Source organism: Conger conger, chromosome 15 (genome assembly GCF_963514075.1).
Source record: "Conger conger chromosome 15, fConCon1.1, whole genome shotgun sequence".
In the NCBI taxonomy this organism is placed as follows: Eukaryota; Metazoa; Chordata; class Actinopteri; order Anguilliformes; family Congridae; genus Conger; species Conger conger.
In genome coordinates this window covers 24,575,717-24,592,027 of record NC_083774.1, presented here as the reverse complement: position 1 = coordinate 24,592,027, position 16,311 = coordinate 24,575,717, and the positions used below count along the sequence as shown (strand labels likewise).

Below are 16,311 nucleotides of genomic sequence, written 5' to 3'. Positions count from 1 at the left end.
ACAATGCACAATAATTGATGGATGAATAAATGTTTTTTTAGTGCGCGTGCTAAAGCAAGATGTGATTTTATTGAGCTTAATGCAATTTCAATACGAGGAGGGCATGTAAGTGAGTTAGTTTAGCTAGTTTAGCTTGTTACTGTGCTGTGCACATTTTAACTTTATTAGTAGGATTGAAATTGAATTTCAATTATTTATATTATTTTGAAAAACTTTGTCACTGCTAGAAACATAATCTTCTCTAATCAATACCACAGAATCAAAACCAAACACAAAATGTTTTAGAGAGCAAATGTTTTTCAATGTGTGACCAATGTTTGTATCTTTTCGGATGTCACATGGCTGGAATGGTTATGCTCTGTATGGAAACATTGAACATACAAATACAAAATATTACACAGTTTACATGCCCATATGTTAATAACAGTAGCACATTTTCATAATCGTATAACATTCTTGTAACACAGAACATTTACTGTCAGTGTCACATCATACTGGCACGTGGGCATGACAAAACAGGTGCGCCATATTAGCAGCAAGAAGGTACCACTGCAATTCTATATGTATTGAAACTGGATTATTGTATAAACTGACCTTTGAAACTGCTACACTTAGGGAAATGGTACGCAGTAAAAACATCCACTGTTAATTCTACTTTCTCAGGAATAAAGTGACAGTGGAGGTACATTCTTGTTCTCCAAGGATCAAATTTCCCAAATGTGCTCTTTTGGTACAATTCTGTGTGTTTCCCAAGCAAAAGAGGTACAAATTCATTATATATTGCTGGCTAGGGGTACAATTTTATGTACCTTTAGTGTACCACCCCAGCGACAAGCTTTAGTGCCTTTTTAGGCACTTTTCGTATCTTTATTTCTGAAAGTTTCCTCTAAAATGATACATACAATCCAATAAGGAGTCACTGAACAGTTTACTGTGTAAAACAAATCCTATGATTTTAGATATAAGGAGTTTTCCACAGGCACAAGCACCTTATGTCGTTTATGGTCACTACCATCACTGGGTAACTACCATCACTCAGCCACACAATTAGTTATATCCATGTCTCATCCATGGTTGCCAAACTTCTCAAGTCATGATATGGTTACAAATGAATAAAGAAATCTAAGATACTACTTTACACTGTTAGATCATTAATCTGTATATGGACGTGGTACACTTTCCTGGTAGAGGTTGTGAATTCAAAGAGATGGAGACAAACTTGGTTGCATCCTTTTGACACAGTCTCCAAATCTATCTTCAGATACCATTCCCAGACCAATAAGATATTTTGGAAGGGTTGCCTGTAAAATGTCTGTATTGAGGGCAACCAACAAAAATTTGAATGTGGACGTTGGCAAAATGGCACTGGAAATTTGAATTGAACTAGGTGTTGTGGTCAGATAAAAATAACGCTTTTTGACCATGCACTTCAATGGGTTAGTGCTATAGTCATTCTCAAAGGATACAGATTTGCACAGCCAGGATACAGACTTGCACTATCCACTAGGCAGAACAGTCAATAGTCCAACAAAACATTCAAAGATTGAAATGGAAAACCTCATGTTTGAATAATAAAATAATTCAGGCTAGTTAGAAAAAGATCTGTGCAGACTTACATTGACATGTTATATTTAGCTAAAGGTCAGTGGTTTTGAAGTTGGAAAGTGGTCCTGATTTTCAACGGAAGGGTGCCTCCCATGAAAATGCACCTGTTTTGTCTGCAGAACTGAATGCAGATTCCCCACTGTTATGATGAGCCCAGCCACTGTCACATTCCTGGCAGATCCATCACCGCAGCCTTATTATACCACTGTTTGCTGAACAAGGTGAAAAAGGACCATCCGGCCTAAGTGAGCACGTTATCTAAAGTTTCTCTCCTTCACGTACGCCCGTTCGCTGTCAAAACAGGCCCCCTGAACGCCCTTCATTATACACTAGGAATTATTTTGTAAACATAGCACTTGACAAATTTGATGAATAGCGTAAATAAAATCCCTGCGAGACCCTCGGTTGCCTGTCGGTGTATTTTCGTTTTTTGTTTTTGCTTACTGCACATTTTAATCCTTGCATCGTTAATGTGATGAGGCTTCATTTGAATAATATTGTTAATATTTGGATGAAGGTGTGCAGAGGTCTTGCCGCGCCGGTAATTACGACGATCTCTTCAACATACAGCGCGGGGACGCAATGTATTCACCGGATCTGCTGAATAAGGAGGACTTCGTATTTCAGCCAGCTGTCACACTTTTCTTCTGTTTTTACACTTTTTATCAGTTTTCCCAAAGTCTTCTGATGTACTTGTTCCAGGTGTCTATGTAATTGAGATGCAGGGTAGACGGGATGCCAAGGTTTGAGCAACGAGCCCTCGTGTTTTTCAGATACCTCGAAAGGCTAAACAGGTGCTGACCATGAAGCAGTGGAATTGAGTGTAAGCAGACATTGAGTGGAAGCAGGGGGTGACATTGGCTCAGGAGGTAAGAGCGGTCGTTTGGCAGTCAGAGGGTTGCCGGTTCGATCCTGCCCTGGGTGTGTAGAAGTGTCCCTGAACAAGACACCTAATCCCCAAATGCTCCTGAGGAGCGGGTTGGTACCTTGCATGGCAGCCAATTGGTGTGTGAGTGTGTGTATGAATGGGTGAATGATAAGCATCAATTGTACAGCCATTTACCATTAAGAGAAGAGAAGCACATGCTTCATCTTAAAAAGGACATTGGTAAAATAGCTTCATTTCAGCTACGACTGCTTAAAGTTACACTTGTCAAGCCACATTAGGCAACAAGCTAAATGGAACATTTAATGGAAGTACTCTGTACCTTCCATAACAATGCTACTTATATTCACTAAAAATATCAGCTGCCACATTTTTTATCCTGTCCTCCACTTGTCATCCACTTTATAGTGTCTTAGTAGGGAATGAGCCAAATTACTTTTTAGATAATGTGTAATGACTGTAATTAGGCCTTGTGTTTTTCTGCCAGAATGAGGCTGTGAATGTCACTTTGTGCCAGGAGAGAGTGTGACCTGTGACCATCTTATGGCTTAGCTGGGGGTGAAACCTTTTACCTTTTAAAAACATGAGAGATGTACAGTACCCACCAAAATGATTGGTACCTTTCATCTAGAAAATGGGAAAATGATTATTTCATGCCAAAACAACTGCTTGTGACATATTTCTAAAACAAGCACTGATTTTATTTCCCAAAAAGATATGGGTCAGAATGATTGGCACCCATGTTCAGTACAAAATGTCCACAAGGGGAAAACTACCAAATGTTCTTCTAGTGATGCAAACCACTGGTTAACCTTCCGACGCTTATGTCCACATCTGTGGACTGCCTGCAATAAAACCACAAATCTACCAGGATTCAAGTATGGAGACTGCAACCCATATCGCAAAGCAGTTATTATGTGATCGACTAACCAGTTCTAGGAAAGACTGGCATCATCTTTGCTGAAAGATCCAATTTTAAAAAGGAGGGAACTAGAGGCATAAGGCGAGGGGACGAGACAGGAAGAGAGGGAGTCAGAGTGATCAGGGGCAGAGAACTAATGAGAGGGAGACTGGCGGTGAGAGGAGTTGGGGGCAGCAGCACCAGTCTGCCGAGACGGGCTCTGTGCAGGTCCAGGGGGCAGGGGTGAAATCTGGCCGGCACAGCTGGGTGCCAGCTTAAGCGTGTGTGAGGAGGAGCCGGGCCGGGTCCGCTCCGAGGGACTCTGGCGCCCGCCCGCTTGCCGAGTGTGAAATGAAATGAATTCTCTCTCCAGAGGAGCGCAGACGGCTCTGGACCATGAAATGGAAAGCAGTCAATGGGCGCTGTAGTGTTCCTCAGAAAGTGCTCGCAGGAGTCTTCTCGCTGTCCAATTACCTTATATGACACCTTGTGCTGCGTGCGTCTGCTGCGGAATGTTGCCATGTGACCCCTGACCTCTATCACGTCTGGTTTTGCATTGAGCTACTGAGGTCTAGGCAGTCAGACAGGCTTATCCAATGTGACAGTTTACCCATTTCTCACACAACATCCAGTTATACAAATGAAGGTTGAACCCCCGACATTTGAACCAAATCCAGAACCGTTGATTTCGTAACATTTTCAGTATATGCGCCAGAGATCTTAAAATGCAGGCGCATTTTTAGGTGTAGTATTACATTACCGTCAGTAGAGGGAGACGTGTATATACTTTTCGTTGCCCCAATAGAGATTTTGATCATGGTTGGTGTCTAAGGCCTGGAGACAAATCCTCTTGCTTCAAAATAATAAGGTTACACAGAGCAATTTTACTCCCCTCTCTAGTACTGAAAAGGGACCTGGAAGTCACTGAAACGGAGGAGCTGGCCATCTGGCTTGGATATAGAGCATTTATTTTGTGAACCCATGCTTACAGTGATGAACGAAGCAGATTATCTGGCTAGGAAATACAAGCCGCTCTTTCCCAGAGAGAAAAGAACCGTTAATGCCATATATATTTAAGGGGAGGAACCACAGGTGAATGGGGGGGGGGGGTAATCCTTTCAATCAAACTGACGTTGCATGTGGGTCCACGTTCAAAATATACAGTGCCATCCACTCATTACGTTTCATTTGCCTCTGGCTTGACACAATTTTTTATTTGTAATCACAATTAAATTGCTACATCGGGAAACCAAAATGTATAATTATTTATTATATCATTAATTATATTCTAGGAGCATTCACAAATTCTCATAATTAAAAAAGCACAAATTCACATTAGTTAAAACACTTTGTCTCAGTGAATTAAAAGTCAAGTTTACATTTTCCATTTCAATGTGATGAATGACTCAATAGCTGGAGAATTGGATGGATGTTCAGATTTTTGCTTTTTACTGGTTAATTATTTAAAAGAGCCTATGTATATGCCAGAAAAATTCAAAAGTTCTGCAAAGACGGGAACAATTGATGATAAAGTAAACTGACTGGCCCAGTTTAATTATGGTGAGTCTGAGCCCAAATGAACATTTCACCGTTTAGGGAAAACTTAAGGTTCGCCAAATTCTTGTCATTGAAAAAGAAAACAAAGAATTTAGGAAGGCATTGATTTTTCTGCCCAGCTCAAGGTTTTAACAGGAGACAGTGATTGGAATGCTATACATTTTTATAGAGTATGTATGCCAAGAGCTTCAAATACACAGTACACAACAGTTTTATACCATCAGTATCACACAAAGTTGGAACTTTTCTTATTTTATTCGGGTTGTTAAAAGAAACTTTAAAAATAAGATAAGAGAAGAGTACAATGCAAGTGCACTTGACGGGTAAGAACAGCAGGGTGCAGGTGGGGCTGTGCTGGTGACGTTGGTGACCCAGTGGTGGTCCACAGGGCCGTGGGACACAGGATCTGGAGTCAGCGCGTCTGCCTCCCTGTCAGACGGCAAAAGGGACCCAGCAGCTCAACCCCACAAAACGAAAGAACCAAACAATTCTACAGCAAGGCCGTTCACAGGCCGACATTCAAAGGCACCATCGACAAACATTCTCTCCCAGACTTAACCACGTGCTGGATTAAAAAACGTTTGCCTGTGGGACTGAACGGAGAGCTCCCTGGCATGAAAGGCTTAAGGAAATGAGCGTGTGCGCGTGAAGGCAGGACTACGCGCTCATATTTTGGTTTGCGTGGCATTCTGCTTAACAGATTTCCGTCAGTAGTCGGTTTGGTTTTTGTCGCGTACACACACGGACAGCGCATCGGACACAGCGGTGAGGAGCGCTGTTCACCGGGTCTGGGACAGCGTTCGCTCCACAGTGCTCTCAGTCGCTGTCGTCGTCCCTGCCGTTGGTCAGCTCTGGGAAGGGGCCGCCCTGGCCTTGCGGGTCGGAGGGCGGGGGATCGCGCGGTGCCGGTGAGCGCTGGCTCTGGCTGTGGTTCTGCACGCCCTGGCGCTGGTCCGAGGGGCTCTGGCTCAGGAGCTGGGAGGACGGGTCGCTGGGCTCCTCGGCGCCGGAGGGCTGCGACTGGGTCGACTCTGTGGACGAGGAAAAGCCAAAGTCCCTCAGTACACGGTTCATCCTCCATTTTGTCCCCTCGTGTGGTATCCCCAAGCAGGCCTGACGTCCTCAGGAAGGAGCACGCTCTGCTCTGAATGTACCCAGATATGTGTACGAATGGGTGAATGAGAAGCAATAACTGTAAAGCGCTTTGGATAAAGGCGCTATATAAATGCTAACCATTTACCATTTGCCGTTACATTATGCAAAACTGGGGCCAGAGGAAGGCGACTGACCAGGGGAATTGATGACTCATGCAACGAAAATGGGACAGCCCAGCTGAATTAAGCAATATATTCCCTGGGCAGTACATACTGACCCCTGGCAATTACACAGTGCCCACTGCCCAGACTGGCACCGAAAGGGTCAGGACTCCATATCCAAACGCTTCGTACCAGGTTAACCGCTAAACCGAAGCCAAGCCACGAGCAGGTTATTAGCACTGACAGTAGTCAAATAGGGTAGACTACCAGACGCCATGTTTGTCCCAATCTGCTAGGAGGCTTTCACGGATTAAATATGTGCTGCACTTAGAGAAAAGTAATGATTTATTCCAACGTACCTCTGTTAATCTGCCCCAAATCAGCACTAATTCAGGTTAGTAATCAATTTCAAATAAATGGATTTTTCAAATTAATTGCCGTGGGGCCGAGAGCAATTTAACAGCTCATTGGATTTGGCTTAAAACGCCGTACCTAATTTAAAGCACAGACACGCGGCGCAACCGGGCGATCGGCTCCTGTGGAGCGTCCTCTGCACCTCCTCACTCTGGGCAGGGACCACAGCAGGAGGCGCAGAGGGGACTGGACATCCGCACAGGCCGACCGGCTTCTATGGGCCTCATCAGATTTCAGACACAAAGCCAACTTGGTTTCAAACCAGAGCACCTCAGCAGCTTAACTCCAAGTGCTGAAAGGATGTGCAAGTAGTTGGATAACAGGCGCGGTATACATTACGTTACATTATATTAGTCATTACATTATCCAGAGTGACGTACAATAAAGTGCAAATCAAGTGCGTTGAAGATCCTAGAGAAATCTAGAAACTTGGTATCCAGCTCCCATTCGAGGGTGTCACAGTGATAAGCATTTCATTTCACCCGCAAAAAAATGTGAAACATTTATTCTGCTAAAATTTGGATTTTGTCTAGCATGGTGAATAAGAGATCTATATAGAAGGGATGCGTGACAATATCAGGGTGATATCAGTCCTGATCAATAATAGCTTAAAATGATTTAATTTCATGCGCCACCAATGCCAAACACCGCTCAGCAGCTCTTTTCAATCCTGATTAAAGTGCCACATGCAAATGAAACTTTCATTTTTCCATCATAAACTGACTTCTCTATACACCTACTGGCATATAGGTGGAAACTTAGTTGCAGTTGTATTGTTCACAAAATGCGTCTCCCCTATAGCATGTGTCCCTATATGCAGACACGGTGAATGCACACCATATAGAACGGAGTGGCTATATAATGAAGCACCTCAGACACGTATACCTGGTATCCGCGGCTGTCGAAGGCAGCAAAGCAGAGGGAATTTGTTAGACCATTACCACCACCCGCTAAAGGACTGGATTCAGATGTCATTGATTCCCACACAATTAAAACTCCCCAGACAACAATGTGTAGCCCATTCCAGTCTGTTGTTCACTGAGGAGATGAGAAGTAGCTTCTTGATTTAAATGATCAATTTGCGCCTCGTTTCAACACAAAAGCTTTTGATGGAGAGGGCCGGAACAATGACATCTCATTAAGTTGGTCAAACAGAAACTAAATATGTAAATCAATACATATATTTTGAGGGGGCTACTTTGCAATAGGCTACCATTTCAAATGGGTCTAATGAAAAACAATCTCAAATACAGACTGACGGGATGTTTCGTTTAACGCTTTTACAGGAAAGCTTATATTCTTTTAAATTCTTTTTAGCTTTAAGGTAAGGAAAACTTGTGGTGAAATTTGACCACGTACCTGCAGAATCCATCTCTTAATTTCAGGAGTGCTCCAATGAAAAGTTTCATAATTAAAAGTCTTATCTGTGAAGAGGAGCTGCAGGAAACGCAGAGTAAGAGGAATTCCAGCAGTGGAACGTTTGTCCACCCATGGGTGTGCGCTTAACCTAAACAAATCTGCATTTCCCAGCGCGTGCAAGCTTCTGATTGGTCACAGGAGATTATGGTGCTGATGAATATTCAGAGGCGGGCCCAAGGACAGGACGGCCGTTCCCACTGGGACCGTCCCTGACTGCACCCCTTCATGAACATGTATAAGATGAACCACAGCAGAATGCTTCAGCTATAAAGTAGAGAGAAATTAACACTTTCAAAGATATCAGTGTGAAACTTCTAGTCGAGAACACAGGGAAGGGGGGTACAGAACTGGAGAGATGTTTTTGTGGACTCCTTTCAATCTGTAGCCAAATTATGTCTTGGAAGTAAGTGTGGCCTCTAGCTAACCAATTAAAGCGTGGTATGCTAATTGGTAAGTTGATGTATTCTTCAAGGGTTCAAGTAGTATTTATGTGCTAGGACTTGTCCCTGGATTTGATTTGGGAGCGACATGGCTCAGGCAGTAAGAGCAGTCGTCTGGCAGTCGGAGGGTTGCCGGTTCGATCCCCCGCCCGGGCTGTGTCGAAGTGTCCCTGAGCAAGACACCTAACCCCCAAATGCTCCTGACGAGCTGGTAGGTGCCTTGCATGGCAGCCAATCGCCGTTGGTATGTGATTGTGTGTATGAATGGGTGAATGAGAAGCATCAATTGTAAAGTGCTTTGGATAAAGGCGCTATATAAATTCCAACCATTTACCATTTGCACTTCATTGTTCATCGCTCTGGATAGGAGCATCAGCTGAACACCAGTAATGTAATCTAATGTAATGTAAACATTGCAACTTAAATTGCACACCAAAAACCCACAGCAAGTGCAATGGCTCACAGACGACTAGCAAATTGCACACTACAGCATTGCCCATTTCGTGACTAACAAGACTACGCTGGAGAAGCACAGAGAAGATCCTGGACGTAGTAGGAGCTGTGTGGGGAGGGTGGAGGGGCGGGCTGAGGGGGTCCTGACCGGTGTGTCCTTTTAGCCGGGCGAGCCTCCTCTCCAGAGCCAGCTGCTTGTTGAGCTGGATGCGCTGCTGCTGCTCCTCCGTCAGGGAGGCGGGAGCCCAGGAGGGAGGAGGCGCAGGCGTGGAGTGCACCATCGGGTCGTCCGCGAAGCCGCCGTCTCCGAACGGATCCGGGTCAACGGGCACGTGGTCCTCTCTCGACAGCGCCTCCTCCTGGCCTGGAGGAACAGGAGCACAAAAAGCCATTTACACCAGAGGGGGGGGGCTGGGGGTGAGGGTTCACTTCCATTTCCAGCATCTCATTCCGCTTGCTTCTTAGGACAAACTATAACAGAGGAAAGGATTCAAAAGCAAATAGCCGTATGGTGGCCATGCACTTTGTAAAAAAAAGTATGTACTTTTTTCATGATTTGTATGGAGCCATCGCACAGGGAGCCCGATTTCTTGACAGGCCCTGTCGGCAGGAACCAGCCTCGCTCTGCGTGGCGCCTCGAGCCGTGCCACACTGCTCAGTGCCACAGCCGCTGAGACGGCCACGCGCCACCTGTCCCCGGCGGGGGATCGAACCCGCGACCTTCCGCCCCGCAGCCCCCGGCCTTAGCCGCTAGACCAGAGTCAGACCTGCTGCTCAGGTGTGAAATACCGCCCCTCCCCTACACTCCACTCTGGCTTTGCCAGACACATACAGAGAGAGACACAAGACAGACAAAAAAAAGATTTAAATAAATAAAATTCAAAAAATAAAATTAAAAAAGAGGAGGATCCGTTTCTAGGTTTCATTAAAATTCTATTGCCCCTCTCTCAGAGCATAATACTAGACAGGCAGCAAAGATCCAGACTGAATATTTTGTAAACACGGTGCCTTGGGATCAAGGCCCAAAATGCCCTGGGCAGTAAGGAAAGAAAAAAAAACCCCCAAAGGTCTTATCTGAGGGAGTCCTATGACAGACACTAAATGAATGTAGCCACGAGGTTACAATGCATTTAAAACAATCATCCTGTTTAGCAGTTTTGACAGGTTTAAAAACTAGTCTGCAAGAGGCAGCACCCTCCAGCTCTACCAATTATGGGGTTTTGGAGAGCTCACTCTCACGAACGTTTATCATTATGCAAGTTACACTGCTGACTCACTGCTATTAAAACTATACATGATTAGCATCACTGCCATCCGGCTGGACAAAAATGCATGTATATTCCTTACCATCGTTACCGATAAAATCTTCATGCGTCAACGGCATGTCCAGTCGTATTCGTTTCAGACAGGTCTGGAAAAATCCAACAGTTATTTTAAAATTAAGAAAACACCCAATTTCCCCGCAAAGTTCAGTTAGCCCGGATTCAATTGCACATCACTGCATAACCCTTTATCCGGCAAGGTCGCCGCAGAAAGCACCCCAAAAATAAATACACAAAGGCGCAGGAGATAGATTATACTACAACTGCAATCTCAAGCAATAAGCTTGCAGAATTGGTTATCAAATGACTAATGGTGTTTGATTGATGAAAGGCACAGGCTTGTTAGAAACACTGAAATCTGATGTGAAAAGCCTTTGGTTTGAGTCGTCTCACTGCTGGGTAGATATCCATGACTTTTCACAGTAAGCACTCATTTTTTAAAGTAATGCACAAAGCATTTCACAGTAACCACATGCACAGGAAAAATAAAACACAAAAAATTCAGATCCTATTTGTCACAATACACATTAATACAACTCGTACTGCAGCTCCATCTTCAGATATGAACTGCACTGAGTAATGCACTGTGATTGAATGACTGACAAATGCAGGGGAAGGAATATTTGCCGTATGCAGTTTGACTTAAGAGTGCACAGTCTGAAAAATGTTCTGCAAATAAAATGCATTTTAATAAAACAACACCTATTAGAAAAGTCACACAGAACCTACAACCCACAGAACTAACAAGGCAACTGGAAGCTGCAAGACAAAGAAACGTAGGCAATTACATAACAAGGGACGATTACCATTAGCGATTCAAAAAGTGTATTTGATGAGTCATTTTCTACAGATAAAACTAAAGAACAAAAATTGGACCAGGGGCATATCTTTAATAAAGAATACATTCTGGGGAATGTAGTGTTCGATATAAAATGCACCGGAAAAAAACAGGGCATCTACTAATGGGTTATGACTGCAGAACCAGTCACTACAAACTTGTAATATCCATGTTGGATGTACTAAATGGCAGTAATGGGTTAAAATCGGTATTGGGATGTAATTAGCAGAGATTTAGTCTGTGGCTTTCCTTTTGATACGGTTACATTTGTTTGTGCGTGTGTATACTGGGAGTGAACAAGCCCCAGAGGGTGGAGATTACGTAAATTAGGTCGATTAAGCACTGTATCTAATTTACTATGATTTTAAGACCTCCTGAAAGCAGGCAGACGTGTCCTGGGCACGGATACAGCCGAGCTCACATTCTATAAAGGATATGATAAGAATGTCTCTGCAAACACAGCTGCAGTTGTAAATGGTTGGCATTTATATAGCGCCTTTATCCAAAGCGCTGCACAATTGATGCTTCTCATTCACCCATTCATACACACACTCACACTGACGGCGATTGGCTGCCATGCAAGGCACCGACCAGCTCGTCAGGAGCATTTGGGGGTTAGGTGTCTCGCTCAGGGACACTTCGACATAGCCCGGGCGGGGGATCGAACCGGCAACCCTCCGACTGCCAGACGACTGCTCTTACTGCCTGAGCCAATGAGACGACTGCTCTTACTGCCTGAGCCATGCCGCCCCCTAGTTGTCAGGAAGAGACACAGTGGACAAGGGTGAAATAGGATAGGAGACAGAAGACAGGAGCGAGTACTCTGCACAAGAATTAAGCAGGACTTTTCCTGTTATCAGCTAGCAGCTTGTATAAGAGTGCAGGCATGAACTGAAAGATCTGTCTAGTTGTGTGTTTGTGTTCAGTGGCGTATAAAATTAAATCAGGAATAGTTTTACTTTCCGATGTTCTGTGGCCCTCTTCTATTGCAAGCTCACCGTGCCTGTTCTTTGTATCCCCTGCTGAGAGCCAGCTCAGTTTGACAGGACAGTGCCACCTGTTGTCCTTCCAGTGCTAATATTCTTTCTGTTAGGACAACAGCCTTGCCCGCATTATGATGTAGGAGATTTTTTTTCCCTTTTGTATGCCACCTAAATAATGCCATCTTTTCTTACACCATTTACTGACTGTTCTTTTCATAATGCCAATGAATATTGCCAAATGTAATTTCTCTCCATTGGGGCTGCATTGCCAGGTCTTTTTTTTGTTGCACCGTATCAATCTCTTGGCACCTGGTGATCTACACCTGTATACATGCCACATTGCCTCAGGCTCTTTTCATGGGTGTCTCGTGGGAAATGGGATGAGGGAGTTGCATTTTTTGACTGCATAACTAGTACCAGGCTCAGTAAATCTTCATTAATGTAAATGTGTGACTTCAACAGAGCGTTAATATAGTGAATGTGTTTGTGCAGTGACCATTTCCTTAGGAAATCTAGCCCTCATTTTACAATAAAGGCCAATAGCAGGTCACTGAAAAGGAAATATCATTCTAAAAGAGGATGTGAAAAAGAATTGATGTTCTTCTGATAGCCCCAATATGGTAGTTCCCAAAAGTAGTTAGGGAAGGGAGTTAAGTAGTAATCATTGGTGAGTCATTTAAGGTTTATAGCTACCAAATTAATTTAGGCCATTCGAAAATAAGGTCACAGTAATGTAAATAATAATTTCAATCAAGGGTTCAAATTCTCAGAAAGGGAGGATTTTGATATCTGAGGTTCTGCTATACTAAATACCACCCATTAGCAAATCAGGGTATTGCCATTGTTACTAGCAAAACATTTGAGACTAACCGCCGTGCTTAAAGGACCAACTGCTGTAGCCCCTATTGGCATTGACCCTGCAGAGTTTTTTTGTTACCAACAAGCCTCTATATCCACCACACCACACCACCGCTGTGCAAACTCACCTGTACTTCTTTTTTGCTTCCTAGGGCCTCCAGTTTGTCAATGAAGTCCTCAAACTGCAGTTTGGGGTAGAGCCTGTGGGCCCAGTTCTCCATCTTCTGCATCAGCACCCTGAGGTCCTCCGCCTGGGCGCACACATGGGGTGAGAGGGGCTGAGCGGGGCTTTTTGGGGGTGACGGGACTTGGCCGAGAAGCGGAGACATGCTAATTCTGTATGGAGCGGGGCATTGCATGCAAGGGTACAGAACAGGGATTGCCCGGCGTGGCACCTAGCCTTTATGTCCTACACATTACATTGTATTACTGGCATTTAGCAGATGCTCTTATCCCGAGCGACGTACAATGAAGTGCAAATCAAACCCAGGGACAAGTGCGATGAGGACCCTAGAGACAAGTACGGTTCGAGTCCTAGCGTGACCACACAGAATGAATTTGAAGCCTTGAAGGATACATCAACTTAGCAACTAGCATACCACGGCTGGCACACAAAACTAATGGGAATATTTTTCCGTGATAGCTACGTCAAGCAGTCTTGAATGCGGTATTATCTTTGGGTAGCAGTTGAGTGACGCGCACGCACGCACGCACGCACGCACGCACGCACGCACGCACGCACACACGCACACACCTGTAATGTTCTCACCTCGTGCCCCTTGCCTTTGAATCTTACACTGTCAAATAAGGTTCGCAGAGCAGGGAGTCCTCGTTCAGAAACTAGCCTAAAAGAAAAGCCAGCACTCACTGTTAATGCTCAGAAAAAAAGACACTTCTGTCTGAGACAAACATGCTTTATGGCCACTGTGGTGGACATCTATCGCTTTAAGAGAAAACTGCCATTCGACACAACCTGGTCACTGCAGCTGGTATCTGATCAACTGAACGAAAACACAGGGAAATATTAGAAATCACTCTGGGAAAGTGGGCAGTGGGAAGTAAGCATTCAAAACAAAAACATAAAAAGACACCAGCAAAGGAGGTAAAAGAAAAACTCTATACCACTGGCAACCATCTCATTCTTAATTGTGATTCTTTTTTTCCAAACTAGAAATTTTGAAAGTTATTGCATTGAACAGTGTCTGCATATATGATAATTTTCTAAAACAATAGCCAGTGAGAGAAATAATGGTGTGATGCACCACTGCTGATAAACCGCCCTCACCTCTGAGAGTCCAGCTTAGGCTGTGGCCTCTTCACAGATCTCCTCTTGGCAACAGGAGCCTCTGCCAGCTTAGATAGGTCTCCTTCCCCCTCCTCACCTTTACAAATCACAGACAAGAGGCAATAACTCACACTGACCACAACCAGTCACAGTGTCTGGCTTCCCTCTAAGGAGTCTGTGCCTGAGCCCTACTGATATGTCGGATAACGCTCCAGGAAATTAACTAGGGGGCTCTGCTAAATTGCAGCATGGACTGGCGTGTTCCATCATTCGGTGGTCTTATAATATCAAAAACAATCTGCAACCTCCACCACTTTCCCCCAACATTTAAAGGGAGAAAAGTTGGAGGAACAAAGAGAGGCCGGTTTATTTATTAATAAAGTGTGTGCCTTTTAACCAGCAGTCTCGTCATTCGGTGATGTTTACGCACCTTTAACACGTAGGCCCATACCGTGCGGATAAAGACATTAGCATTGCTAACAAAACTGTTTAGCTCATACAGAACTATAATAGCTATAATGGGTGAGTCCAAAGCAGCTGGTGTCTGGCGGCTGCAGATCTGATGATGTGTGCCCACCGTTAGCAAAGGGATCTCCATCCTCCTGGCCAGGAGAGAGCGGCGGTGGCAGCGGGGGAAAGGACTCATCCTCCGTGTTCTCATAGTCAGGAATGTCAAACAGGCTGTTTTCCACTGGATCTAGCATGACGCATTGGACTTCTCTGGCACCTAAAATATACAACGTTATATGCAGTATAGTGTATCAAATAAAATTCAGGAGCAATTAGGATCAGCAGGGCGGGTTTAAGTTCGTTTAAAAAATATAGATTAAATGTGTTAATTTTTTTTCAACAAAATGTCAAACGCACGTTAGCAAACCTGGGCAGGAATGAGATATTACATCATAGAAAATGTTAAACATGTCTTCGTAATTAAGGAAGGCAGATGGTTCAAACGAAAATGGTCAAATGTTAAATGTTCCCAGCTATATTAGCTAGTCAAGATCATAAATCAAGACAACTGGATTCCAATGTCGACAGTATACACAACAGCTTTGAACTAAATGTGGATGCTGCAAGGCTGCTATCAATATCTAGCTAGATTTATCAAAACATGGGTAGGGGAGCCCGAGTTTCAGACAAGACACATTTCGCCGCATTCAGTCAGAAATAAACTGGATGAAGATTTCCTCATTAAAATATCAGTTATCCAATGTCATCTAACGAGAAGCAGCACAATGTGCTGAAGGCCTCCATGCCGCAACGTTCAATTCAACTCACTTCGTGAACATGGATAGCCTAGCGGCTAGATTAGCTAGCTAACAGTTAGCTACCTAGCCTGCTAGCAATAACGTGTACGAGTACCAGCCCGCCCGAATGCAGAAAGTGACCAATGTCGCAGCTAGTGGGCAAACTAGCAAAATATCGTTAGCTACTTGTTCCGTATTCATTTCTACTAACAAAAACAAATCGTTAGCTAGCCAAGCACAACTTAGAAACAACTTTTCTCACCGGTAGATAGCTAGCTAGCTAACGTTAAATAGCTATGTTAGCTAGCTAAGCACCCAAAACAACGATTTCACTAAAGCAGCCAGAATAGGCTGATGGAAATAACCAAATGTGCCAAGGCCTCCAATAACAAATAAGAGCAATAACAAAAAATATCTACACGCGTGACATTTGAACAAAATAAAAATGTAAATAGTCTTAGTGTGCAGACCTTACCTTGACAGTTCAAGCAACGGCAACTAGCGAGGTAAGCTAAGCAGCGTCTTGCCGCTTGCCGGGAATGAGAATTGCCCAATCAAACACGTGTAATGAAGCAAAACCCAATCAGAATGCAGGGACATTTTATCCAATGACATTTTGCTACAGGTAATTTATGACACATCCAACGCCAATCGATGAAGTTTTTTAATAGATAGATATAGCTACGGAAAGCTGTAGGTTCTCAGATCAAACAGCCTATGTAAAATTCTATACCAGAAGATGTAGTTATATAGTATAAATACATATTCGTTTAAAACGACTGTTACAAAAACTATTATTCCACTCTACACCGACAGAGGCAGCTCTTCACAACGGACCGTCTTGCTG

General features: G+C 43.9%; 1 protein-coding gene and 1 non-coding gene across 3 annotated transcripts; both read right to left on the bottom strand.

The window, feature by feature from the left end:
- Positions 1 to 5,185: 5,185 nt before the first annotated feature.
- Positions 5,186 to 16,286, bottom strand: tipin (timeless interacting protein). Of its 2 annotated transcripts, none has more exons than XM_061221874.1 (8): positions 15,940 to 16,286; positions 14,795 to 14,944; positions 14,218 to 14,314; positions 13,702 to 13,777; positions 13,061 to 13,183; positions 10,279 to 10,342; positions 9,080 to 9,295; positions 5,186 to 5,980 (listed from the first exon to the last, which is right to left on the bottom strand). In XM_061221874.1, the coding sequence occupies exons 2-8, from the start codon at positions 14,919 to 14,921 to the stop codon at positions 5,766 to 5,768; spliced, it is 918 nt and encodes a 305-aa protein (XP_061077858.1). In that variant the 5' UTR covers positions 14,922 to 14,944; positions 15,940 to 16,286; the 3' UTR covers positions 5,186 to 5,765. The 2 variants fall into 2 exon arrangements, with proteins under 2 accessions (XP_061077858.1, XP_061077859.1); XM_061221875.1 differs by lacking the exon at positions 15,940 to 16,286 and adding an exon at positions 15,727 to 15,832.
- On the bottom strand, positions 9,487 to 9,614 carry LOC133112178 (small Cajal body-specific RNA 14). Its single transcript, XR_009705072.1, has one exon. It is a non-coding gene; the product is annotated as a small Cajal body-specific RNA 14 (non-coding RNA).
- Positions 16,287 to 16,311: the final 25 nt, after the last annotated feature.